The 26,044-nt window shown below is 36.6% G+C and overlaps 2 protein-coding genes across 5 annotated transcripts in view; one reads left to right on the forward strand and one right to left on the reverse strand.

Annotated features, from left to right (window-relative positions):
* nAChRalpha4 (nicotinic acetylcholine receptor alpha4) overlaps positions 1-19,790 on the forward strand; it is a 33,522-nt gene extending 13,732 nt beyond the window's left edge. For 2 of the 4 annotated variants that reach the window (XM_076115635.1, XM_076115636.1), the window contains exons 4-10: positions 2,506-2,621; positions 5,538-5,706; positions 10,257-10,393; positions 13,402-13,548; positions 15,057-15,269; positions 15,979-16,216; positions 17,082-19,790. In XM_076115635.1, the coding sequence (XP_075971750.1) occupies positions 2,506-2,621; positions 5,538-5,706; positions 10,257-10,393; positions 13,402-13,548; positions 15,057-15,269; positions 15,979-16,216; positions 17,082-17,276 (1,215 nt within the window). In that variant the 3' untranslated portion in view covers positions 17,277-19,790. The remainder of the gene's footprint in view (positions 1-2,505; positions 2,622-5,537; positions 5,707-10,256; positions 10,394-13,401; positions 13,549-15,056; positions 15,270-15,978; positions 16,217-17,081) is intronic. The other 2 variants (XM_076115637.1, XM_076115638.1) reach the window with 1 other exon arrangement.
* A 2,886-nt stretch (positions 19,791-22,676) lies between these two features.
* LOC142973824 (uncharacterized) lies at positions 22,677-26,023 on the reverse strand. The gene is made up of 2 exons (XM_076115848.1): positions 25,893-26,023; positions 22,677-25,796 (listed from the first exon to the last, which is right to left on the reverse strand). Exons 1-2 carry the CDS (start codon positions 25,932-25,934, stop codon positions 22,677-22,679), a joined length of 3,162 nt encoding a protein of 1,053 aa, XP_075971963.1. The 5' UTR covers positions 25,935-26,023.
* Positions 26,024-26,044: the final 21 nt, after the last annotated feature.

Below are 26,044 nucleotides of genomic sequence, written 5' to 3' on the forward strand. Positions count from 1 at the left end.
ATTGACTGTAACGACGACGCTAGCATAGAGGCGTAGAGCGCGCGTTACGACGCCCGCTCCCCGCCCCCGGCTCGCTCCTTAGCTCTGACATGTTGCAAGTTTACTTTCTATTGTGATGGAGACTTAAAGTATGTGGAGTAGCGGTATGTCGACGTGCGTGATCACGAATGCTCCAGAATTTCCTCGGCCGGTCCACTTAGTTCGTTCGGCCTTCCTCGCTCGTCACGGAAAGGTATAAAATTTTAACAGCCAGGTGATATGGGATGCAATAACTTCACTCGATCCGTTCCTATCCCACACGTCCTGCTCCGATTGAGCCTTTCCGTGCTAAACGATAAGCCGCGAGTGCAAAGGTAACTAAAGAACTAGAGATCCGCTAAGCTAACAATTGCATCGGTGCGCGGAGCGGCGACACTCGGAGCTGTCACACCCCTCCATAGCTGGCTCCGCTCGCGCCACACACACACTACGACACACCCACACGAGCTTGCTGCATGTTCCCCCGTCAGTGTACACTCCACTCACCGCATGACTCTAGCTTGACTCCGATCACTTGCATTCCCGATCACGGCGGTCGCTCGCCGCAGACGGTGCTCGCGGTCGCGGCTCTGAACACAGCTTCACACGATACCTACACGCGAACAGGTTCAGCACAGCACGTGAGACCAGTCAAAGATAAAATTCACACTTGTTGCTCTTAACACTATCGAGCATAAATAGTCATCATGTTGCATATTTTATACCTTTCCCTATTAGCGACTCATACTGGCTGTAATGGTGTGGTGTCGCTGGCAGTCCATTGCATGTTTGTCATTTCAAAGAAAGACAAGACCACTCCCCAAATTCTGAACACGGAGTCCATATGCACAGAAATCTAAATGTTAAAGTAGTCTTAACCGTCTCTTCGAAGTATCGAGGTTACCGGTGCTGTCGACGAGGCGGTCGTTGCATGCTATACACTCGTACGAAGCACGCGCCTCATACCAACATTATCTGATTTATTGAACACGTGTAGTTGTCACCTCGTGTACTCGTGTCAAGCAAGCGTCTAGTGTGGGTTGGTATGGGGCGCGTGTACGGAGAGACGCTGCGTCCGCGCGACACACACACGCGCGGCGGAGCCGGCGCTTTCGACTTCCTTATCAGATTTTTTGACGAGTCGTTGAGAATTAAGTGTGCTACTTCCACGAAACGATCGACTGACGCGAAATAGCGCGCTAATTCAAAACGATCACGTTAAGGAACCAGGTGAAGGAGGTCGTCCTCATCCTATTTACTCTTGTCGAAAGCTCCACAATCACTCGTCATTCGGTGTTATCTGTGTTTTCGCGTTGTTATTTCTTCGCATGAATCGAAATATTGTTGTGACATGTCTACATTGAAGATAAATGTGTCGGTTGTCGTTTAAAGGTTTTGATCTCAGTTTGTACTCAGGTACATCCCACTTGGCACACTCTGTGGTACTGTTTTAGAGGCATCTAATGCGAAGACCAGCTTGGATATTACAGCTCACTTAGAGAGTTCGGGTTAGTGAATTAGATACTTAATGTCTGCGTTGACCAGATGTCATGGGACGATTTGATCTAGATTTATCAACACATTGTGTGACAGGGTGCATGTATCAAAATTAATAATATGACTAAATAGGATATTAAACGAAATAACTAGAAATAATAACTAATCACAAACCTATAACAGAGTAAAAAGTAACATCCGGCTGAAACGCCCCGCTCACTTACTGAACATTCATTTTATTAATCTTTTATTTTATAGTCTGTATAAATGAAGAAGTTACTTTTCACTCTATAAGAGGTAATAACTAGTAGAGTTAATCTGCATCATTATAAAAGCATATCATAAGAATAAACCAATAATAGCAAACTGTGTTAAACTTTATTATGTGTCTTTTAAAGTTATCGATGTGTATTTGAATAGTGATTATTAATTATAAGTTTAAGAATTACCAAACCATCTGATGTAAAAGATTTCAGCATTTAGTGAAATATATTTTTACATAATTAACTGGCACCGGAGTATCTAATTTTATTGTGTGAATTGAGAATTATGAGATTTGTTCCAGATACATCAACTCGGAATCAAGCTTAAAGCCAGATAAGTAATATACGTCTGAGAATATCATACAAATGCACTAAAGTTAAAATGAAAGCACAAGAATCATCTTCTGATTTAAATGAGACTCGTTAGATCATTACTTTTTCTTTTGAGATGCCTCGGGCGCGCCGAGCGAGCGCCAGCCTCAGATCCAATATGCTTAAATGTAAACCCCGTTTCAAAGCGTACACGAGACGTTTATTAATGCAATCAAAACACTCATCTCATGCATTGCTCATATTTGAAATTCTAATTTATTTGATTCTCCACATGTAAAACGTATACTCTCGATGATGTAATAGTTCTGACTCCGGTGCCTTATGTGTTATGAATATGAGATGTATTGATATGTATAGAGCGAGTAAATAGTTTTCTGAGTTGGTATGCACACAGGTGGACCTGAGGCACATGGACGAGCAGGCCGGCAGCAACGTGGTGTCGGTGGGCGTCGACCTCTCCGAGTTCTACATGTCAGTCGAGTGGGACATCTTAGAGGTCCCCGCGGTCAGGTATGTAGTATACATATTTTTTTAAAGTTTACTGTTACTTTACTGTAATTACAGAGAATAGTTCGTTTGGTTCAATGTGACATATTATAATAATTAGATAATATATCCATCAAAATGGTAATGTGTGATTTGCACAAAAATATATAGGTACGTTATCTACAAAACCAATGCACATTAAAAATTGACTTCCAACATTCGTTTGTAGTTCGCAGTATGAAATAACAACGGATCCCCGGCATGATAGATGAGTTAAACGATGCTCTCTCGCATTCACTTAAATATTTTAAAACTATGGTGTGTGTTTGGGGAAGATAAAGCTGAATAGTGTGACCGCGTTTTACGTATTTCGGAATGGATCGTTGAACAATGAATAAAATGAACGCGGTCCCGTGAACGTAGCGTCCCGCGTTTATTTATATTTTATATCGTTGCCTTTTAAAGTGGGTAATCTATATTCATGTACTTAAATCAAACACAATTATTGATTTAAGATTATTTTTCTCATACCACTCTGTATCCGAAAATTCTCGAATGTCAATGTGGTTTAGATAGATAGATTTAAAAGTCTTCAGGAAATACTAGCGTCGACGGGTTACAGAAATAGGTGACTAAGATGCTAATTTCACATTAAACAAAAGAGAGGTGGGGTCTTGTCTTGCCGATTGAAAAAAAAACAAATTCTGTCCGTTATTGATTTCTTCCCAATCTGCTCACGGGCTCAATCAATGAGTTGTAAACAGCCAATTATAATAATGATTTGGCCCAGAACAAGACAACGATGAACGAGTGAATGCGTCCTGCCTGGTGGCGGTAAACAAAAGTTAATTGGAGTTGATGTTCACCGGTCGTTTGTCCTCAGCCTCCTTGCCGGGCGCTAGTGGGCCGTTATCCAAGCCTCTCGAACTCACGAGTGTCATTATTAAGCCGACATCACTTACCTCGACATCACTTTTACGACGTGTATCCGCTTCGCCACGTTAAGCTACGCTTGCTACCAAAGTTACGCTTCACACACATCGCGATTTCAACCCCTTTACGACAGTGCGTTGTTATAATGGCTAGGAGTCACGATAAGTCACGTTTTCGCATTTTTAAGTGGACTCAGTATCCGTGAAAAAATCTAATCTCACCTTAAGAAATATATCCTGAGTAGGTATAACGGCCCTTCCTTTCGCGCAAAAAATGTATCATAAAATTACATAATAAGGCACATAGACATTTAGTTTATAAACAAGACTTACTCATTATGATACATTGCTGAACCGAATGTTCATTTTCTAACAGTAGAGCATTGTGACAATGGTTGACCTTAGCAGAGGGTCCTTAGTTTAGAACAACACCGGAAAATCTACTCAGAACAGTGTTTTGTAATGCCTTTTATATTACAGTTGTCGTCGTTACGCCGCTAGCGGCCTACTAATTTTTGCTTGCTTTGAATTAAGTTTATATTTTCACCTCAACCAGACACCAAAAGAATAAAATTGTAGAGTATTTCAGAACGTCTAAACGTTTACTGAAGGAACAGGCAAAGTGTTATGGCATGATTAAATAAATGTCAGTCCAGACATTTCAGCTTGAAATATATTTCTATAGTAAAATAAAATTTACTGGGAGCTGCCGTAATGCGATACGCACATTTACTTCAAAATTTTATTTTATTTTTATACAATTCTTACATCATACAGTAAAACTGTTGTATTTTATATACGTAAAAGATGTAATATCTATACATGCTGTAAGTAGGTAGAGGACGTAACCCTTCGTTTGACTGACGAATGGCCAGACGGTCGGGACAAACTGCGCTTTTCCATATAAAATGATTTCTCTAGAAACGATATAAATACCATTTTCATATTCCTCCAAAGCTTTTATGAGGTACTCTACGAAATTGCCTCAACACACATTTCTTATATGAGGAGCTCATAAAATATTGTTTAACAAAATTTATAACGGTTTGCTTTATAACACCGTTCCGGAATAACTTTTGTTTAATAGGTATTTGGTACATTTAATTGGCGGGGGATTTCCGGATGCGAATAGAACCATTAGGTATATCTTTTTCCGGGAAATCCGTACAAACGACCTAAGGGATCGAACCTGGCCGGGGATAGACAGAACATTTGTGTAAATATTTAACTTATTAACTCCGTTTATAAACACATTATATAACTTTATTTTTCCACATTTTCTTTAAGCTTACTTTGAGAGAGTAATAATTAGATTTTTTATGTGATGTAACACGTGTATGGGGAAATATTTATTGATTAAAAAACGAAATAATGTAGTTGCAGACAGTTTCATGTGTAAGTTTTTTGTGTCGTACTTGCAGATTTATAAACTTATATTTAAAACTGAGTATTCAAGTTTCGTTCTCGGTCTAACAACTTGAAAGTTACAACTCGTCTATAAGCGATCGTTAAAGATGAGAATCACTTGTCGTTTTGTAAAAGTTCAGCTGTAACTGAAAGCCGGAAGTGTCGTTATTGATGTTTAACATTTTAACTTCGTTTCAAACCTTTCAAACGGATTCTGCAGCTGCTCACTTACTTTGAGATATTTTATCATCGAAACTCAGTCTTATCCATAAATATTTATGATTTGAAAGTACAATATCGCTTTGAGAAGTATTCAGTTACAATATTCAGAATGTTATTAAACTAATTAAATCTGTGGCACAATGAGAATGTTACAATTAAACTAAATAAACTGTCATTTGTATTAAAGTTAGAGTACACAAGCAATTAGAGGGCAAAACGTTTATTTCATAAAGAAAGAATAATGTAATCAATATAACAATTATTATAACTAATTGTCAAAAAGAAGTGGGTGTGTTTGTCTGTCGAACCGTTACAATTCTTACGATACACCCAGTTGTAGAAGAGTTACAATAAATTAAATATTATTTTTTTGACACAGGAACGAAAAATTCTACACATGCTGTGACGAGCCATACTTGGACATCACATTCAACATCACGATGCGGCGGAAAACATTGTTCTACACCGTGAACATCATCATACCCTGCATGGGCATCTCCTTCCTCACTGTTCTCACGTTTTACTTGCCCTCAGACAGTGGAGAAAAGGTAATCTTGAGATACTTTATTATAAGATTTTTATTTCCTTTCACAGTAAATTTACCTACTGTAGTCATTACTAAAGTATCTTTTATGATAAAATTACATTCTCAAAAACTAATTCGGGACGTCTTGTTCATCACTTCAGCCCGAAGTCGATGTATATCCGCGAAATTTCCCACAATGTAACATCGGCAATTGGGTTAAAATTAATTGAGTTACAAATGTTACAATATTTGTGCTGTATTCAAGCGTCACGTGAAACATAGGCTTTGGATTGAATCTAATTATTTCGTGTTATTAGAATACAAGCCACGCCAAGTAGGCGAAATGCTTTATCTAATCCACTGCACAAGAGCTCACGTCAACAATGCAACGGATTCGAGTTCATAACGCATTGATCGTCAGCTTAGACGCTACTCGTAGATATTGGACTAGGTATCGTCATGTTTCGCTCACCACAAGATGGGAGAAAGGGTTAATCCTTCGGTTGCAGAATGGTTATTGTGTAGCTTCGGCAGTAGGTAAACGTAATCCGTTATGTGTAGAAGATCTTAGCATCCCCGTCTGACTCGGACTGACCGTAAGGTTCTTAACTGCTGTGTTATATACTTATGTTTCAATGAAAAAATGACGGTTTTATATATGTTTACTTTGAAGCAATACAAAAATTGTTAATTTAATCAATTGAGGATTATTTCGTCGTAGAAACAAAGTATAAAAAACTATGTTTTAGATATTAACTTGATTATTTACAGCTTTTTTGTTATTTGTATTTTACTATCTTATCTTGAAAAATGCTCTTAAATTTTTCTTTTTTACATACCATACTTTAAGATTTTAAATTTAAAGTAAGAATCATAAAAAATGCAACGCTTATAAAAACAAATGTTATTGTCTTGACAACTCCAGTAACTTTTTTATTTAATCTAATCTATATGAATAAAATTTCCAAGCGAAATGTAACGAACTTTTAAACAAATTAACAAAAATTTCCCGCATTTTGTCCAAACTTCGGGTGGTCCCGTAAACTTTCTCAGTGAATATTGTTACAACCGCTGAGGTTAAAAATTATTCAAATACGATTACCCAATGTGCTGTTTTATAACTTTTTCCTTATGATTACTTCAACTTTGGAAACTTATTTTATTTGTTTTAAAATTGCCTATCCATAATACATTTTGTGGCGCCGCGGCGGTGGCGGTGTCACAACATTGCGTCTCTGGATTGGACTAGGGGTCAGTTGGGTATTTATTAAGAATGGCACAGATTCTACCTGTGAACTAATGACATTTCGCTGCGATCACGAACCGCTGAGTAATTAAAGCCTTAAGGCAATATTCTCTGTTACAAGGGTGGCTCAGTCCCATAGCGGAGGCTTTGCGGAAATGAAAGACATAATACTATATGGAAATCTGTGTCACGTCAGCTACGAGTAAAACACAATGCATTAAGCGACGACTAGGGGATTATAATAGGACTCATCTATGAAACAATAATGAACCTATGTTGTTTTAGGATCCTATAGCTCTGCCGACTGAGTGAGGCAGGCGACAGGAGGTATATACGTAGTCGTAACTCTTGGTAGAATAGGATTAAGTGCTGATAAATGATGAATTATATAATTACGATATTTGCACGTATGTAAATGTAGGGTTATAGTCGTGATACTTACTACATGGTGGCTCAAGTTTCTATTCATAAAAAAGGTTGCCCCATACCAGACTACTTACTACCTACCATCTTGCTAATTTTACTGTCATCAATACTTAGTGTAACTAAGTCATGAAGGCAAACTGAATTATTTTATAATATTACCACGATGGAATTCCCGATTACGTTGCGCTGCCGTCTGAATACGAGTATATACTCGTAAATATAATTATTATTCGCCTGTTATACCGCTTACAAAACAATGCATAATATTTTATATGATTTTATATATCCCTATGATTTAATACACAGTACAGAACATTTATACTAAGCCGTTAGTTTATCCCGTGGTTACATTAATCCGATTAAGCTGGCTTTACAGCAATTATATAATGCAACACATAAACTATGAAACATAGTTTTCACAAGGGAACATACGCATAATGTTTATCGATATGTCAAATATGGGTCAATCAGGACATATAGAATTTACTCTTGATTTAAAAAACAAATTTAACTTAAAATCGGAGGGAGGAGGAATAGTTAGACAAAACAATTGCATTAATTATTTAAAAGAACAGAGGTTGCCTGTCTGTCGACAGTTAACCAATACTATTGGCTATTTGCATTGGACCGCAACACGATCTGCTTTTTTTTATTTTGCGATTACTGGGAAAGCAACAGGGGTCATATGTTTTTTTAAGTTATATAGGTGATAGCTGACCCGCGCAACTTCGCTTGCAACTTAAGAGAGAATGCGTTTAATTTTCCCCGTTTTTATAACATTTTTTGCTCGTACTCTGCTCCTATTGGTCGTAGCGTGATGATATATAAGCTATAACCTTCCTCGATAAATGAGCTCTCTAACCCTGAAAGAATTTTTCAAATCAGACCAGTAGTTCCTGAGATTAGCGCGTTTAAACAAACAAACTCTTCAGCTTTATAATATTAGTATGGATTTGAACATGTAGGTATGTAAGATATAAATTAAAATATTGGTTAAAATATTTAAAAATTGTTCGTATAATAAGATGTTAAAACATAAAGTAACAAAGTTTCAAGGTTTAATAAACGACATGATAAATCGATGAGGCTAGGTAACTTGAATATCATTGCAAAAACGACGTCGTTTAGCACTCTCTTGAAAAATTACTCTCACATTATTGGCTTTACCTTGCGCACTTTGAATACCAATGATAGGAAACCTTCCTACGCTATTAGTCAATGTAACTCGACAATTACCGTACTGTTAATATTATTGCGACATTACTAAAACAGCAACATCAATATACTATTAACTAGCTAAACTCATTTGATGATAATTTTCACACATTGACGCTATTTGATTTTGAATAAATAAAGGCCATCGTTTAATTATATTCAAAATATACCTATTTACGAATTGCTTTTATATTAGATTTATCTAAACGAGAATATATGTATACAATAATACGAATTTACAGTTTTTACACAACTAAGAAAATATTCATGAATCACCCGAAAAAACGGATCTTGAAATAAGATTTTCACAGCGAAAAATGTTATTATCCCCGTTAAAGAATGGCGTGGAAAATATATCTTCTTATTTGACCTTTCCAGTTTGGAATTTTGAAGATTAACTAAGAAAATATTCTTAGAATTTATCCTGATCCTACTTTTATTGCATACCGTCGTTCTTAAATATATTATTGACCATTACGTGTTGGTATATTTTCCGCCAGTAGTATACTTTACTGCCATCACTTTAATACTCATATTTTTCAAGCGGCTTCCGTAAAATATGTTGCATCGTTTTAATCAGACAGATAAACTATATTCAATAAGTAGCCTTTATTCATTTATAGTAAGCTAAGTCAGATGTTTTATATAATGTTAAAGATGATTTAAGTATCTATACTACACATTTTGGCTGATATTGAGTGTCTTAATTATTCAGTTCCTTTAAGTTAGGCAGTGAGTAATTGCTACGTAACGGAGAAGTAGAAAAATGAATAATAACTCAAAAAGTATTTTTCCCGTCGGGTGCCAAAATCTTCTGCGTTTGGTAACAAGTTTAATAGGAATTCCTCAAACTTTAGAGTTCATTAATATTTTTTTTCTTTAGTGTTCAATTTGGACCTCTTTACTAACGTTTATAAAATAGGAAAGCACGTAACTCAGTCTGCCTGTTACATTTCACGGTTAAACTGCGGAATCGGATTAGAATAGATGATATTTTGTCAGGATTATATCCGAGAAAGATAGAGTATTTTTTGAAAATATATTTCGCGCAAACGTAGCCGCAGGCTAAAGCTTTTTTATTATTACGTGTAGGATAACTATATGTGCCTAGTTACCGATGTAACTATAAGCTGACTAAATAATTCAAATTGGTAAAATATGGTGTATTAAGAATACTATTGTAAAAAAAGGTCGATGTTTACGTAACTTTACGTATATTTGGGAATCGTTTTATGTAAATTGTAATATTTTATAATTTGAATCGAGTTACCAGCAGTCATAACAAACTTAGATCCACTGCTTAACTTTGACTATTATGTTGAAACTGCTCGAACAAATGTTAGTCTATTAGTTCTGTGAGATAACACTTTCAGTAAATACGACTCAATTTCATTTAATGTCAGAAATGGTTGTTTTATCAAATATGTATTTCTAATCATTATTCTAGGAAAATAAATTAAAACCAGTAGTATACGTATTTTTTGTCAGTATATTTACGTAGTGGTATTAAATTCACTGGGTTTCCAAAAAGTCCGTATTAAAATTTTGCGTTTGCCTATAATCTGAAATTACGATCTGGAGGTGGGGCGAAGAATCCCATTTGCCGGAAAATTATTACACCCATATTTTTATACGTTCTTTTTTTGAGGGAATTCTTTTATAATGAATCATTGTATTGTTACCAGGTGACGTTATCAATATCGATCCTAATTAGTCTCCACGTGTTCTTCTTGCTGGTGGTAGAGATTATACCTCCGACATCACTGGTGGTGCCGCTGCTGGGGAAGTACCTCATATTCGCCATGATCCTCGTGTCAATAAGGTAATATACACTACTCTTTCTTGTACAACCGGTTCAACTTACAAGCTAACTTATAATGTTTCTCTTGGGAATCTGGCCATAAAGCGGAACATTGTTTTTTACGTAGTTCTTTTAATTTTACTGTAGGACACATATGTGAAGATTATCGTTTTTATATCATTGATACCCGGTTTCTGAGGCACATTTAGCGGTAGTTTATTTATTCAAACTATTTATTATATGACTTTAAACGCTATTGAATACATAAACTACCGCTAAATGTACCTCGGAAACTGAGGGTTAATTAGTAATTAATTATTTATTAATTTATAAACATTGTTTCGTATATTTCCTTATATTATAACCGCATATAGTAAGAACATTATTAAATCAAATATGCACATTAGACTCATAAGTTGAAAATTCTTTAGCAATTTCAGTTAATTATACTTTATTATAGGCATTGAATTATCATCTCCATTTATTTAGATGTTAGCAAATAATAGCATTTTTGTGTTAGATGTCAAGGTGGAAGTAATTTATCTTTGAATAATTGAACCTCATCATTTTTGCAATAAGGTATATTTATGAAAATACCGTCCTCGTTTATTTTCATTGTAATATTTAACAATAAAAAAATAAGTAGGAATTAATGTTGCCTTGGAATTATATATGCTGTATGAACTGCTAATAAGTTGATTTCTATTTTCTTTGGTGTACAAACATCAAGGGATAGAAAGGTTGGCTCCAGTTTATTTGGCGGAAGTAATGCCGCAAATTGAAGTATATAATTCAATTTCCATCAGGGCCCTTTTGATCCTCGCCGTGTACGAGAGGACGACAGGTATTTGTGTGTACGTTTTAGCTTATTGCTCATTAACAGGTATACCCACTGGACACAGTTGTTTTATTTTATGTGAATGAGGACCCTTAAAAACCGTTTTGAGTATTGTTAAATTGACTCGCCGAGCGGTACCCGACAATGTGTATTCATTGTTTACCGTTTATTACCATGTGTGCAAATTCTTTAGTATGTTCGACTGAATTTTACACAAATTGTCTACATGGCTTTTGGTGAGAGAGCATTCTGAAGCCAGCCATGAGTTACTGAAGCGCAGTGGCATCTCAAAATCACATCAACAACGTACTACATAGATCATATTTCTAAGTTGGGGAGGCAAACTTAATCTTGTAACGTCGTTATCCCTTCGAATTGGGAAGGTTAGGTGGCAGATTCTCCGTAAAAAACCAATATTCGCCCTTTTAGATATCTTCGATTTAGATTTAGAATCTAGAGTAGAGATATTATACTTAGAATACATTTTTTTACAAATTATATATTTTCTTCAACATGGAAGATTAGTTAAGTTTCGTGGGGTTTCGTATGAAAATATTAAAAAGAGGCCGAGAAAAATATGAAAACATTTTTGATTAAACGTCAAAACATGTTCTCGTTCCCAAACACGTATAGATTGGCAATGATTGACATAACAATTCCTAACGCCGCGCCCCTACATACCGCTACGAAGTGAATAAAATGTATCCCCCGAAAAATCGCGGAGGTAAACTTAGTGTAATAAATTTTACGAGCCATATATTTTTATAATATCGGGAAGCTAATTCTAAGTAAAGTTTTGAACAGCATTAAAACCAAATGGCACGGTACCTTACACTATGTAGGTCACTCTCCGGTTTGTTTCGTTTTATTATCTTACATATTCTAAGAGTAGGAATAATGCTTATTTCTAACTTATGCACTTTTTAATTTCCCGATGGAGTTGCACATTTAATCATTGGCAGCTAGAGTTGATTGCATCTGTGCTTCTCCTCAGCTCTCAAAACTGTCAAGAGCTCTTAAATAGTAGCCGGAATTCTGAAGCTATTCCTAAAGACTATTCAAGTTGTGTACTCGCCTATATTTTCGTATTGCCGGTGGCCTCACTGTATAGTTTATTGAGCAGATAATAAAAAAGAAATACGATCTATCATGCTTTTTCACTGTGGCTGAACTGGCCATTGATTCATTATTGGTCTTCTTGCTTATTTTCATAATAATTTCGCACTTATGCTTAGGCTTATAAGCAACCCTCATCTTACTCTAAAGACGAAATCGTTATTACTAGAACCTCATTTTTTACAGCAAAAATGTAACCTGGATGCCTAAGAACGCTTCACCAATTATTTTCCATTAATATTATTTCTATTTTGGTTCAATTTAAGAGAAAGTCAAAGCTTTATATGAATATTTTATGGATAAAAGTAATTTATTTAAATATGGCTCAGTTGGGGCGTCCCACCCACCACATTACCATATAAATTAAAAGCTGGTTTCCAAACAAGATATTTGATTGCATGCTCTAGCTTCAAGAAAATTAAATTTTTAGCACTCTGCCAAGTTTGAGATAGGTAATTGGAAAAATACTTTTCCACTATATCTTTTGTTTGGCTAACATGTAATATGATATCCTGTACAGAATGCCCTCGTCCTTTATAAGTAACAGCCTGCCTATCACACGTAAATATTTATTGTTAATGAGATTATTTATTGATTTGATGAAATTATTATGAACGCACTAACACAGATCAAGCTAAGAGTACCTATAGGTATCTATGAAATTCTGTGTATCTCTTTAATTAGTTAACTACGTTTAGTTAATATTCAAGATCAGTATTTGCGATTGCTTGAAATTAATAAGCTATGAACATTATAAATCAAAGTTATGGTTTGTTTTCAACACAAGTCTATAAACAAAAACGGAGAAAGATAAATACTGTAAACTCCCACTGTTTGCACACAGATTTCCATCCTGCTGTTTGTTTTGTGAAGTTTTCTATTTATACTCGCGGGGATTAAGAGATCGTTTATCGTACCAATAGTTGTGTACATTGATAATATCTTAATGATTGTATTTGCTAAGTAAACCAATACTCCGGAATATAATTAATACACAGGTATGATATTCACGTCACTATGAGGTAAATAACCGTTTTTATGTTTCCTTTAAATAATAATATTTTATTGTTCGTAGTATATGTGTGACGGTAGTGGTCCTAAACGTCCACTTCCGTTCGCCGCAGACACACCGGATGGCCCCCTGGGTGAAGCGAGTTTTCATACACATCCTGCCACGGTTGCTCTTCATGAAGCGACCGCAATATAAGTTCGACACAACGAGGTGAGACTTAGTACAACCATATATTTTTAAACTTTGTTTCAGTCAGAACAACTCAACTTTGACTCGTCGTGGCTTAAATCGTTTCATCAACTTAACGTGTGGTGGAGTCGCCGGTCGACTCATAAATCCGACCGCGGATCAGTAACAACTCTAAATTAATTATAAGTTTAAAAAGACTCGCCGGGAAGCCGGTTCACTTCTCGCTTTTACTCAAGTTTAATATTAAGCTGAGAGTGGAAGTGATGGAACGAAACGAAAAGATTGCGTAGCTCGAGATTTTTGAAAGCATGATACAAGCGGCAACCCGCCTTGTTACGAGCCTATTTTATGAATTAGCATCTCTTTGAGGTATCTCTGCGAGATTCCAAGGTTGATATTTTTAATTTTACGGTTAAAGCTTTTGTACAACGCTGTGATTTATCTTACAAAATGTGGACACAAATCTTAACGTAGTACTTATTACATCGTTACATTTTCATAAATTAACAAACCTACTTGTGATATTTCTAGACTACTTCATACTTACAATCTACTTCTACGAAAGAAATGTGTAGATTTATCAACCTATCCCTTGACTTGGCTTGGGTTTTCGAAGAAATAAGGACGTTCCTATTGAAAATGTAAGGTATATCTTTGGCGCTTAATTAATTATTCAGCCAGCATAGTTATCTGTTACCTCGTATATGATTTTTTCAAGAGAAACTTTCTAGTCCATCACATTGACGTAGTTGTCAGCAGTCTAGAACTATAGTAATAATACATGTCTGTTTATTTCTTGGCGAAAATACAAACGTGATGTTAGAAGAGAAACCCTGAGTTTCTGTAATTCAAGCTCGGGACTAATACCGACACAGATATCCATAATATTAGTCGAGCAAACAACCCTTCGATAAGCTTCTATCGGCCACTCGGACCGACGACGCTCGAACTTACACTATAGAATGCTTAAATAGGTGTTGTTTAGTATCATCGCTCTGTCAATAAACTGGTTCGCAAATCATTCGTGCGGATAGCCACTCGGTATCGTAATTCACTTAGCGAATGGATGTCTATTAACTAGACAAGTGGTATAATGGGCCGCCGCCGCGCCGCCTCGGTGCGGTTGCCGAGTTACCGAACATTACGTAAATGGATCACTAGGGCAGATTAGATGGTCGGATCAGTTGGGATCGTACTAAATCTATCTACGAATGTAGCTTTTACGTAGCCACCAATGTTTATGTCTGTTCGAGCATTGTTTTCGAGCTCTCCCTCAGGTTGTGCGATAACGCGATAACCGTTTTATGAATTGGTGTCTTTACTTTTAAGTAATAGGAATATTGGTCTAACAAATATAAAACATTCGATACAATATTATTAATGTAAATGTCGGCTCATGCTAGAAGCAAATCTGTCTCTCTGTTGAAACTTCGCGTGGAAACACAATATTCATCACCGAGCACTGATGATGGGGCATTTTGCTATGAGTGGCCATTCGACTTAAATATGTAGTGAATAATCCTATACAGTGTTGGGTACCACAGGTCGCGGTACACGGCGTGCGGCGTGGTGGTGCGGTGCGGGGGTGCTGCGAGGCCGCTCTACCCGTACCGGCTGGCAGCAGCCGACGATGACTGCTGTGCTCCCGGCGCCTGGCCACCGCCTGCAGCGCCGCCTCCCAGACCACTCACACGCACACCTAGTAAAGAAGACCTTACACACACCACCTATCTTAATTCAGGGTAAGATTTCTATACTTATACAACTATACAATTAATCATCTTATACAGATAGCAAGAATAAAGACATGGCCCTAATTTATGGATTTTACATTAGAATATCAAAGATTATATATTTTTAATGGAAATTTATTTATTATAATAGAAAGTAATTGTTATAAAACCGGGTTAACGGTCAAAGGGCTCAAAACAACATTCTCGTTTAGATGAATTGCTGATCTTTGGGTGCGGACGCCTAATGTTTGTTAACAACTTCTAACTCATTTCTAAGCTGCAATAACCCAAAAGGGTAGACTCGTTAAAATATTATTGTGGTAAACTTACTCCTAAAACCAGTATGTTAGGCTTAGTTAAAAGGGTTAACTAGATTATTAACTATACGTTGTAACATTTAGATAACACAATGAATTTATTAAATCAACTTTACGTTGATAACTGTCTAGCTAGTGTCTATGGCTCTATGTCATGTCTGGGTGTCGTATTATATAGCTCCATTCATTGGTTTTAAATGTTACTTGAATATTTTTGCAAATTGTAATTGAAAATAAAAGTAATTACAGAATTGAGTAGGCTGAGTTTGACCACCAATATGACACTGATATTCTACTGCTTCGTAAACTATTATTGATTTTAATGCAACATGACAGGTATACCTAATGCAAAGGAAACTATTTTTTTTTTTGACGTATACATTTTTTTCTTGCTTTTGTAGTATGGGTGACAGCAATAGGTTTGGTGGCAGCTGCCTAGTGCATGGGTCGAGTGAAGGTGGCGGGGGGGCAGGTCTGGGTGGTCTGGCGGGGCCGGCGGCTGACGAAGAAACCTTGAGCCCTGTGCCAGACCCTCCGCCGGGATTCAGCCACTCGGCCTGTCCACCAGAAGTACACAAGACATGTTTTTGCGTGCGCTTTATAGCAGAGCATACCAGAATGCTCGAAGATTCTACTAAGGTTTGTTATCTCTTTATCGTTTTCCATCGTTCTATCATCTTCTATTGTTAATTGATAACACTCGAAAGCTATGAAAAATATACCAATGTTCTTAAAACTTCTTCAAATTACTTACAAAGCTTTCAGCTTAAGTTATTTATAAACAAAATCCAACTGGATTTTCAGATCTTTAACAAAGTGGAGCTTTCCTTCGTCTCGTTTAGCTGAGGGGTACTAAATAAAAATTGCCTCTTACAGTAACCATTCATCGCTATAAAACGAGCGTGTATCGTGAACTTAACGACTCTATAACATTTTATATTATTACAAACATGGCCGGGTGCCGTTACATCTAGTCGGTCTGGTCAAGCACAACTGCATTCACATTTTGCATGTTCATCGGAAATATGCCGATATAAGCAATGCTTTTCATTTATATGGGACGGGTATAAGCTTGTCGTAGCTTTGAGTATTATGATGTAATAAGAAATAGTCTTGCAATGTGTTTCTAGTTTATTTGAATTACAAATAGTAGTACTTATTATATATGTATATTTATGCTTCCGTAGCGATACGTTTTCGATTAAAATGCTTTATACTTTAATTAATTGTATATATGCTCAAAATATTTTTTTTCTACAGTAAGTGGAATACGGAAAATTTCGTAGCATGCTACGCTTTTCGTAGCACTTCTTTCTACATTTAATAAATCCAGATAAATATTTCTGGTTATTACTGTTATTTCTCTATCACCCTACTAAGGATGAAAACTAAGGATCGCACTCAGAAAGATCTCTCAAAAAGAGACTCTTATTTTTTTCATTTGGAATAGGTACAGTACTAAAGTAGCTATTTTATATACTTACTAGAGACTTGTGGTTATCAGGTAAAAGAGGACTGGAAGTATGTAGCGATGGTGCTGGACCGGTTGTTCCTATGGATATTCACGCTAGCGGTGTTGGTGGGCACCGCGGGCATCATCCTGCAGGCGCCGACGCTCTATGACGACCGCGTGCCCATCGACAAGCACTTCAACCAGTACGCCACCTCGTCGCTCGTGCGGTGTCCGCCGCCTTCGTAATCGTGACCTCTAACTACGTACCCAAATATGACGTCAGATTTCTCTACAACGACATTTTGTTGCAAATTGAGTGCCAAATTCACATTCTGTCATTTGATAAGGAAATTTTAATGGATCCGAAATTCTTGAAGTTCTGACGTCATATTTGCGAGTATGACTAATATTAATGGTTACTCAATAAATAATCGCAACGGTGTCTTAAACTGTCATTTGTCTAAGGAAATCATTTTATTTTGTTACGTGTATTCTTTCTATTTTTATCTCCCTATAGATTTCCTTAAACAAAAGACAGTGGGAGAGCACAACATGTGAAGACCGTTGCATTACAAGACCCAACGCACACCCGTCCCGCCCGGAACGTGTTCTATTCCACGACACGTGACTATATATCTATCCACTATAGTTTACGATTAGTCGTGTAAGTACTTTCATATCTCTTCATGATATCTACTCTTGCACCCAACATTAGTTTTAGCACATATCCATATCTCATGTTTTGTATTTAATTTATAATGAACATTATACTTATTACTTACAGCATAAGAGTATACCAGATGCTCTTAAAATATATCAACGTCTAATGTGACAATAAACTGTAGCAATTGTTTCCCTTAGCTATACTTGCATTGTAATTTTACACCAAAAACGACTTCATTATATCATCTAAATAAATAGTAATAGGATCTACAAATAGGTGTAAGTAAACGAACGAAACACCACCAAGATAACTTTGTCTGTGTTCAATGACGTCATGTAGTGAATTAACGTACATATATTGTAGTAGCACCATTGTCTAAGCTCATCTCATTTTTACAAGACCAACAAAGTCTGCCGAAAGCACCTCGCTTATTCTGATAAGTGTCATAACAGACTTGCGTATCGTCATTTTATAAATCTCGTCAACATTAGTGCTATGTAGACATCGAAGTCAAACGTAATTTTAAGAGATTCATAGACACTAGCTGTAGTGTAAGTCTATCTTCATCATGCTGCAACTATCGACTAGAAATTCTTCAACTCTTCTATTTCTAAGTACACTATGTATAATTTGTCGTAGAATAGAACATGTACTTTAAAATAACGAATATCGATTTTATTATTTATAAGGAAAAAATATAGTATTCGAAACCTATGAAATACAGTAACGTATTTATAAAACAATTTTTATTGTTGGCTTTGAAATGAACGAGATTATGTTAATAGACTCAGCGAATATTATAACGAAAATTTACAAGCCCAATGTGAAAAATGAAAAATTATCCTTATGATAATAAGTACAACATAACGATTTACTTTAAGACGATAATTGCTCAATTTTAAGGACCCGTAACATTATGTTCTCCGACTGGACGATTGATAAATCCAGTTGTTTAGTATTTACCCACTGTCTAAGTGTCTATCACTTCTTGTGTTTATATGCTTTTATGTCTACTCCTATATTATAATTACAATTTATAAAATCTCAAATTACGTATTTTGTTACACAAACATTTGTTTAAATACTCTTTATCTAAGTTTCTTTAATATACAATATAATATGTATATGTATAATCACTGTAAATAAAATTATTAATGTAATTATATTTCAGGCACGCGTTCGAGCAATAACCGTGCCAAACTTTTGGACAGGAATTGAAACTTATGTATTAATTTAATATGAACAAATACACAATAATAAAATACCAAATTTTAAAAATGTTTGTACAAAAATAAATAAACGAATATAAATCATTAAGGTAAAAAGGCTTGTCCTATTGAGACGAAACAAAAATAAATAAATAAAAATATAGTGATCACTTATGAAATTCAAGACTAGTCGAATATTTGAAAGCTAGATATTTAAATATTCAAAATAGGTACAATAAAATAATATATAATACATACATGAATTTATGGTAATAATATCTGGCAATAATCAAAATTTCTCATACTCGGCAACTGGCTAAGATGTTGTCTACAACGTTAGGTAATCTTTCCGCGTGACTGAAACAAATATTCCTACGATGATGAATAGAATGGTGCTTGTAGGCGGCGAGTCAACATGTCACTGTTTGTTTTCTTTGTAGCAAATATGATACATATATTATTATGTTGTTCCAAATTAAAATTGCCATTAAAATCATACTTAATTTAAAAAACAAACATAATTTGAAGACGACTTTTCTGCGTTTATCAATAACCAGTATTGGTTTTCTTCTCCGTTTATGAAACATTTGAAAACTATTTTTCTGCTTGAAATAGACTTTATTCAAAGAGTTGAACGATTTGTTAAGCTTTTGAATATTCGGCTATTGGTTCACTGAATTGAGTATTGTATGTCAATAAAATCGACGACTAGAAGAGTACTGGTGCATAGTTTAGTACCCTATGAAACATGATTAATCTAATATAAAATGATAGACTAATAAGAACTAAGCACATTGGACTGCTCGCAGTAGATTAGCGCAGCTCAATTGTAGAAAAATAAGTTTGTAAGTACCTATTTATATTGTTAATAAAACCGTTATATATAGACTTAATTATTTATGTTCCCTAGTTCCTTGACTATAAATAAGCACATCAATATAAGCATACCCAACCACAAAGTCTCCGAGGTCGCGGAGGTCTCTTCCTCAATTGTCTAACTCCGGGCAAACAGTGAAAATTTACAATGACAAATATCTCGAAAGCAACTGTTTGACCCAACCAGGGATTTGACCTCCAGACCTCTGCATATACCTATTACAGATGCCGACCGTCATAGAGGCAGCCAATTATTACTTGATACCTATAGCACATCCACATTATGCAATTTACTATTATACCTCTATAATACCAAATCCAACTATATCTGTCAAATTAGTAGCCATATTTCATACGAAAAGTGTTTCTTATGTTGGCCTCAAAATGATTTCGCAATAAATCTGCATAGGTTATTTCATAATGAAACTCCGCCAAGTAACGCGGTATTGAATTAATTAATAAGAAGGTTACTAAAATTAAACAACTTTTATTTACCAAACTTTAATGATTTTGGTAAATTAAACGCATTGGTCCCTTTGTTGTTTTTCTTGAGTACGCTATTCATAACAAGATGTGCTCGCTTGCTGTCTTCGATGAGTTTCTGGGCATCTCTCACTGCTCGATTGTGTGCCTCAGTGTCTTTTGAAGGGATGTGGAAAAACGAATCATAGCTCGAGTCATCGAAGTTGTTTGTTTTTGGAGTAGTTGAAGGCTCTGGCCGTGATGTAGTTAGACCGATTGCTCTCTGGTTTCTATTCACAGGTGGTCGGTTAAAGAAATCAGGGGGACGGTTCCCGTTATTAGGTCGTTCCATAGACGGTGGATTGTGATTATACCCGTTTTGAGGTAGCATAAATCTTGGTGGTATTTGTCTGTTCGGAGGAACTATAGGATTATACGGTCTCTGAGGCGTCATAGGCCCTGGTGGATGACCTAATGGTCCTTGTTGAGGAACATTTAAGTTTCTAGCGTAAGGCGGAGGAGGAGGCATGAATCTTGCTGGGGGAGGTATTGGCTTGTTCAAAGGAATTGGAGGATTTCTATTATTGGCATATGGTGGTGGCATATTCTGTGGCGGTATAAATCTTGGAGGAACATGTAATTCCGGGTTCACTGAAGTAGGAGGCATATTGTTTCTGAGGAAGGGTTTCGGATCATTGTGCATATTGGGTGGCAACAAAGGTGGCAGAATGTGCACGTCTCTATTGGCTGATGTTGTAGTTTCTGTAGTATGTATGATTGGAGATTTCGTAGTAACATGGTGACTAATATACACTCCTTTGCAAAAAAAACGGGCACCTTACACACACACTTTACCTTAGCTTTTCTATGGGTAAATATTATTATATTGTTAGTATGTCATTAGCTTGGATGACTAGAAATTTCTTATTATCAATGAGAATCTAGTTTTTTAACACTTTTATCCTGGTATCGGTGTTTTAGTCAATGTAAACAGAGAGCCGTGTTAAAATGGACATTTTTATGGGTATAATGAAATTAAGACTACGAGTATTTTTATGGTATTTTAATAAAAGAGACATTAAAAAATAAAAATTAATAACGAGTATGACCTCCTCTTGCAGCGATTACGGCATGTAATCGTCTTGGCATGCTTCCCACCAGGCTTTTGATGGTGTCCTGTGGAATGTGTTCCCACTCAGTCGAGATTACACGTTTAAGCTCTCTGATGTTTTGTGGAGGTAGTTGAACAGATCGTACTCGCCTTTTTAGGAGGTCCCAAACGTGCTCAATGGGGTTAAGGTCGGGGCTCCGCGCTGGCCAATCCAAACGACGAATACCGACCTCTTGCATATAAGCATCTACGTCGCCAGAACGGTGGGCCCGAGCATTATCGTCCATGTAAATGGCATCTTCACCAATTACAGTCAGTGCGGGTTGTGCATTTTGAGAAAGGATTTCTGTTATGTACCTATGCGCATTTAGTGAGCCATTTTCTATGAATACTATCTCGGTACGATAGTTGGAAGTTACGCCCGCCCAAAACATAACGGACCCTCCACCATAAGGGGTGATTTCTTCGAAACACACATCGGCATAGCGTTCCCCTGGTCTTCGTAACACTCGCCGACGTCGGTCCTCACCATGCAGACAAATTCGAGCCTCATCGGAGAAGAGTACACTACTCCAGTTACCTGGTGTCCAAGATAGGCAATTTCTAGCGAACCTCAACCGCGCAATCCGGTGCTCACGGAGTAACTTGGGGGCCCGCGCTGGTCGTCGACTACGTATATCAGCAGCTAAAAGTCTTCTCCTCACAGTCCATAGGCTAACTTGTGCTCCTCGTACCTCTTCAAGGTTTCTTTTGAGGTCTATGTAACGCATTTGCGGTTCCTCAGCGCCTGAGTCACTAAAAAGCGATCGTCTCGCGGCTGTGTGCAACGTTTTCTCCCAGAACCTTGCCTTCTCTGAACGGAACCTGTCTCTTGGTATCGAGTCCAGGTTCTTTGTACGGTTGAACGACTCACGTTTAACCGCTGTGAGACGTAACATTGGCTACACCCCTCTTCCAGCAGCGCTATAATTTTACTAGCTCTTATTGCTTTTTCTGCCATTACGATAGACACAAAGATATCTGTTTTAAGTCACAATAAGGTAGAAATATGCGATAAACATAAATTGTTGTACTAAAAATAACGAAAAGTTACTTTTAGTTGCTTGATAACCTTTTAACCGCAAACCCGCGAAAAGTGTCACAAAATGAAAAAGGGATTAATAATTTAAAAAACAAAAGTTTTGAATTTGGAATGAACTTTTTTTCATACCCAGACTCTTTATTAAGTGCCAGTAACATAGTTTGGCTATTAAAACCTCTGAAGAACTAAATTATTACCAATAATGTTAAAAAATCAAACCCGCCCGTTTTTTTTGCAAAGGAGTTTAGTTAAGGTAAGCATCTAAACTTGGTACAGGGATTGCTGGATGAGGAGGTGGTGGTAAAGTAGAACTACCAACATGGTGAACTTCACTATTAGCATGTTTACTTTCTACAGTAGTAGGTGCAACAGTTGTTTCGCCTGCAGGTTTAGAATCATTATCACTCGCTTTAACTTGATCCGTAGTTGGATGATTAGTAACAACCTTAGGCGTAGTTACTGGCAAAGTCGAAGCATCATTGGGTTTGTCATGAAGAGTCGTTTGAGCTGTAGTAGTTTTCGGAGATTCACTCGCGTTAGTGTCATCCAATTTTTGAGTTGATTGATCTTGTGCTAAATTGGGATGATTATTCTGATTTACATATGAACTTGTAATTATCGCAACAGGTGTTGTAGTTTCTGGGGCACGAGTTGTTTGAACTGAATTTGTACTTGGCAGTTGAGTCACCGGATTTAGAGTATTTGCATATTGTAATGTCGTCGTTTCAATTTGAGGCGATATGGAATTAGTTGCTGCGTCTTTTTTGTTGGTTTCGTCTGTTTTCGTAGTTACCTCAGTAGTTGTAATTTTGTCATCTGAAACTTTAGGTATAACTGCAACAGTTGAAGGTAGTTCTGTTGTAGTTGTTGTTGAAATAGGTTGTTCAGATGTTGTTGTGGTCGGTTCAGTTGTTGTTGTTGTGGACAGCTCTGTTGTTGTTTCGGCTTTTTCGTTAATTGTTGTAGATTCAAGTTTTTCTGTGGTTGTTGTCGGTTCTGTTGTTGCTGTGCTTGTGGACAGCTCTGTTGTTGTTTCGACTTTTTCATTAATTGTTGTAGATTCAAGTTTTTCTGTGGTTATTGTCGGTTCTGTTGTTGTTTCGGCTTTTTCCGCGGTTGTTTCTACTTTTTCGGTGGTTGTTGTGGTCGGTTCTGTTATTATTTCGGCTTTTTCCGTAGTCGTTGTGGTTAGTTCTGTAGTTGTGTCGGATTTTTCCGTAGTTGTTGTGGTTAGCTCTGTTGCTTTTTCCGTAGTAGTTGTCGTTAGCTCTGTTGTTTTTTCCGCTTTTTCCGTAGTTGTTATGGTTAGCTCTGTTGTTATTTCCGCTTTTTCCGTAGTTGTTGTGGTTAGTTCTGTTGTTGTCTCGGGTTTTTCTGTGGTTGTAGCAATTGCTTCTGTAGTCAATTCGGCTTTTTCTGTTGTTTTTGCTGTCGGCTCTGGTGATGTTTCGACTTTTTCTGTAGTTACCTCGGTTGTTGTTTCAGTAGTTGTTGCGGTCGATTCCGTTGTTGTTTCTGTTTTTTCTGTTGTAGTTGGTTCCGTTATACTTTCAGCTTGCTCTGTAGTCGATGTTATTTCACGCTGTTCTGTAATTGCTTCGGTTTTCTGCGTCATGGTTGTAGCCAGTTCCGTTGTTGATATTATTTCATCTGCCTCGGTTGTTGACGATTCCGTTTGTTCAGTCGTAGTATCAGCTAGTTCTACTGTCGATGTTGTTTCAGCTTCTTCCGTTGTCAGTGAAACTTCATATTTTTTTGTTGTCGATATTGTTTCAGCGTCGTCAATTGTCACTGTTTTTTCATCCTCTTGTGTTGTAGATGTCGCTTCAACTACATCTGTAGTAGGCTTGGCTAGTTCTGTTGTTGGTGTATCAATTGCTTCTGTTGTTGGTGTTGTTGCTGTAGTTTGTTCTGTTGTTGTTTCACTTTGTTCCGTTATTGATACAGGAATATCAGTAGTAGTTACGTTATCTTCTTCTGTTGTCGTCGTTGTTGTTTTGTCAGTAGTTGTATGTTGTTCAGTTGTTGTTGAATCAGTTATAATTGAACTAGATGGAGCCACTTGTGTTGTTGTTTCAGTTGAACTATTGGTCGAATTGGCATTCGATATTGATTCTGTAGTTACAGAAGCAGTAGTGGTATCTATTCGATCACTGTTCTGGGTAGATGAGTCTATGGAGATAGCAGTTGTTGTAATACCATCCAGATTGTCATCGAGTGATCGAGATTGAAGAAGTGGTTCCGAGTTAGTAGTAACCGATTCTTTGTTAACTTTTTCCGTGGTCGTTGGTTCAGTATTGTTGATTTCTGTACCTGTAGGATTATCAGGAGAATTTTCTACAGTAGTAGAATCATAAGTTACGCTAGACACAGTTGTTGTAACGTCAGGATTAAGAGCAGTTGTCACAGAAGCACTTGATATTATAGTTACTGTAGTCAGATTCGATGAACTGGTGCCTTCTTCTAATCTTTGATTTGTTGAATCATTTTCTTCTGCAGTGGGTGAAGAAAGTTGCGTATCGTTTGATTTGTTTTTGTCTACATACACCACATGCTCAGGGGATTCATCATGCTCTTTCATTTTACTTTGAATTAGATCCAAATGTCTAGCTTCCTCATCTTTCCAATCTTGTAACTGTTTTCTTATATCCATATAAGTTTTATTGGAATTATTTTCCAAATCTTTTAATATTCCGTCAACTTTAGTATTCTGTAAAGCTTCGTCAGATTCAATTGCGTTTAATTTATTTAAAATTTTATCTATTACTCTGTGTATACCATCGGACTCAGAAGAATTTTTTATGTTGTGTTCTATGGTTTCCAATAATTTTAATTCCTCTAGAATAGTATCTACGGATGGTTTTTTATCCTTTTGTTCTAGGTTTTTGAAATCAAAATGGATAATATCTGCCAATTTGTCTAACTCCTGTTTCACTAAATCACTCACATCAGCTAGTCTTTTTGTCTCTTCCGCCAACACCTTCTCGACGTCTTCTAATTTATCATGAGGATTATATCCATTTAAAATTTTGGTAAGTGTTTCATTTATTTTAGCATCTATTTCCTCTGGTATTTCCTTCTTTAAATACTCTTCATTGCTTGATATTGAAATTTCGACAGTCGCCCCATAAGCGTCCTTTTGTTGGGAACTATCAGTCGCGGTGTCGTTTTTGCCTGCATTTCCACATTTCTCGTAATATCGCTCCGTTGCATCTGCACTAAGAGACAGAACATGTTCTACCGCTAGTATAGTGCAGTCGACAGTATCTTTGACATCGGTCACTACGTCACTAAAAAGTTTTCCAAAACTATTCTGGACAGATAGCACCGCGCCTTGAAATACATCGTAAAATGAGGCCGACACCTGTAATTAATAAAATAGTTAATTGCTTACCTGAACTCTTAGCTAATCACATTTCACACAAAGATTTTTACATAATCACATCACACAAACACGCACCTGTGCGACCAACATAGTCGTAATAATCACTGTAATCTTCATGGTGCACCGCAGATGTTAAAAGGAGCGTCTAACGTATCACCACCGACCGTTTCCAGACACGCAGACATACTCGTCGCCTCCGGAATGAGCGTCCTTATAATTCTCTTACA

Source organism: Anticarsia gemmatalis, chromosome 6, assembly GCF_050436995.1.
Source record: "Anticarsia gemmatalis isolate Benzon Research Colony breed Stoneville strain chromosome 6, ilAntGemm2 primary, whole genome shotgun sequence".
In the NCBI taxonomy this organism is placed as follows: domain Eukaryota; kingdom Metazoa; phylum Arthropoda; class Insecta; order Lepidoptera; family Erebidae; genus Anticarsia; species Anticarsia gemmatalis.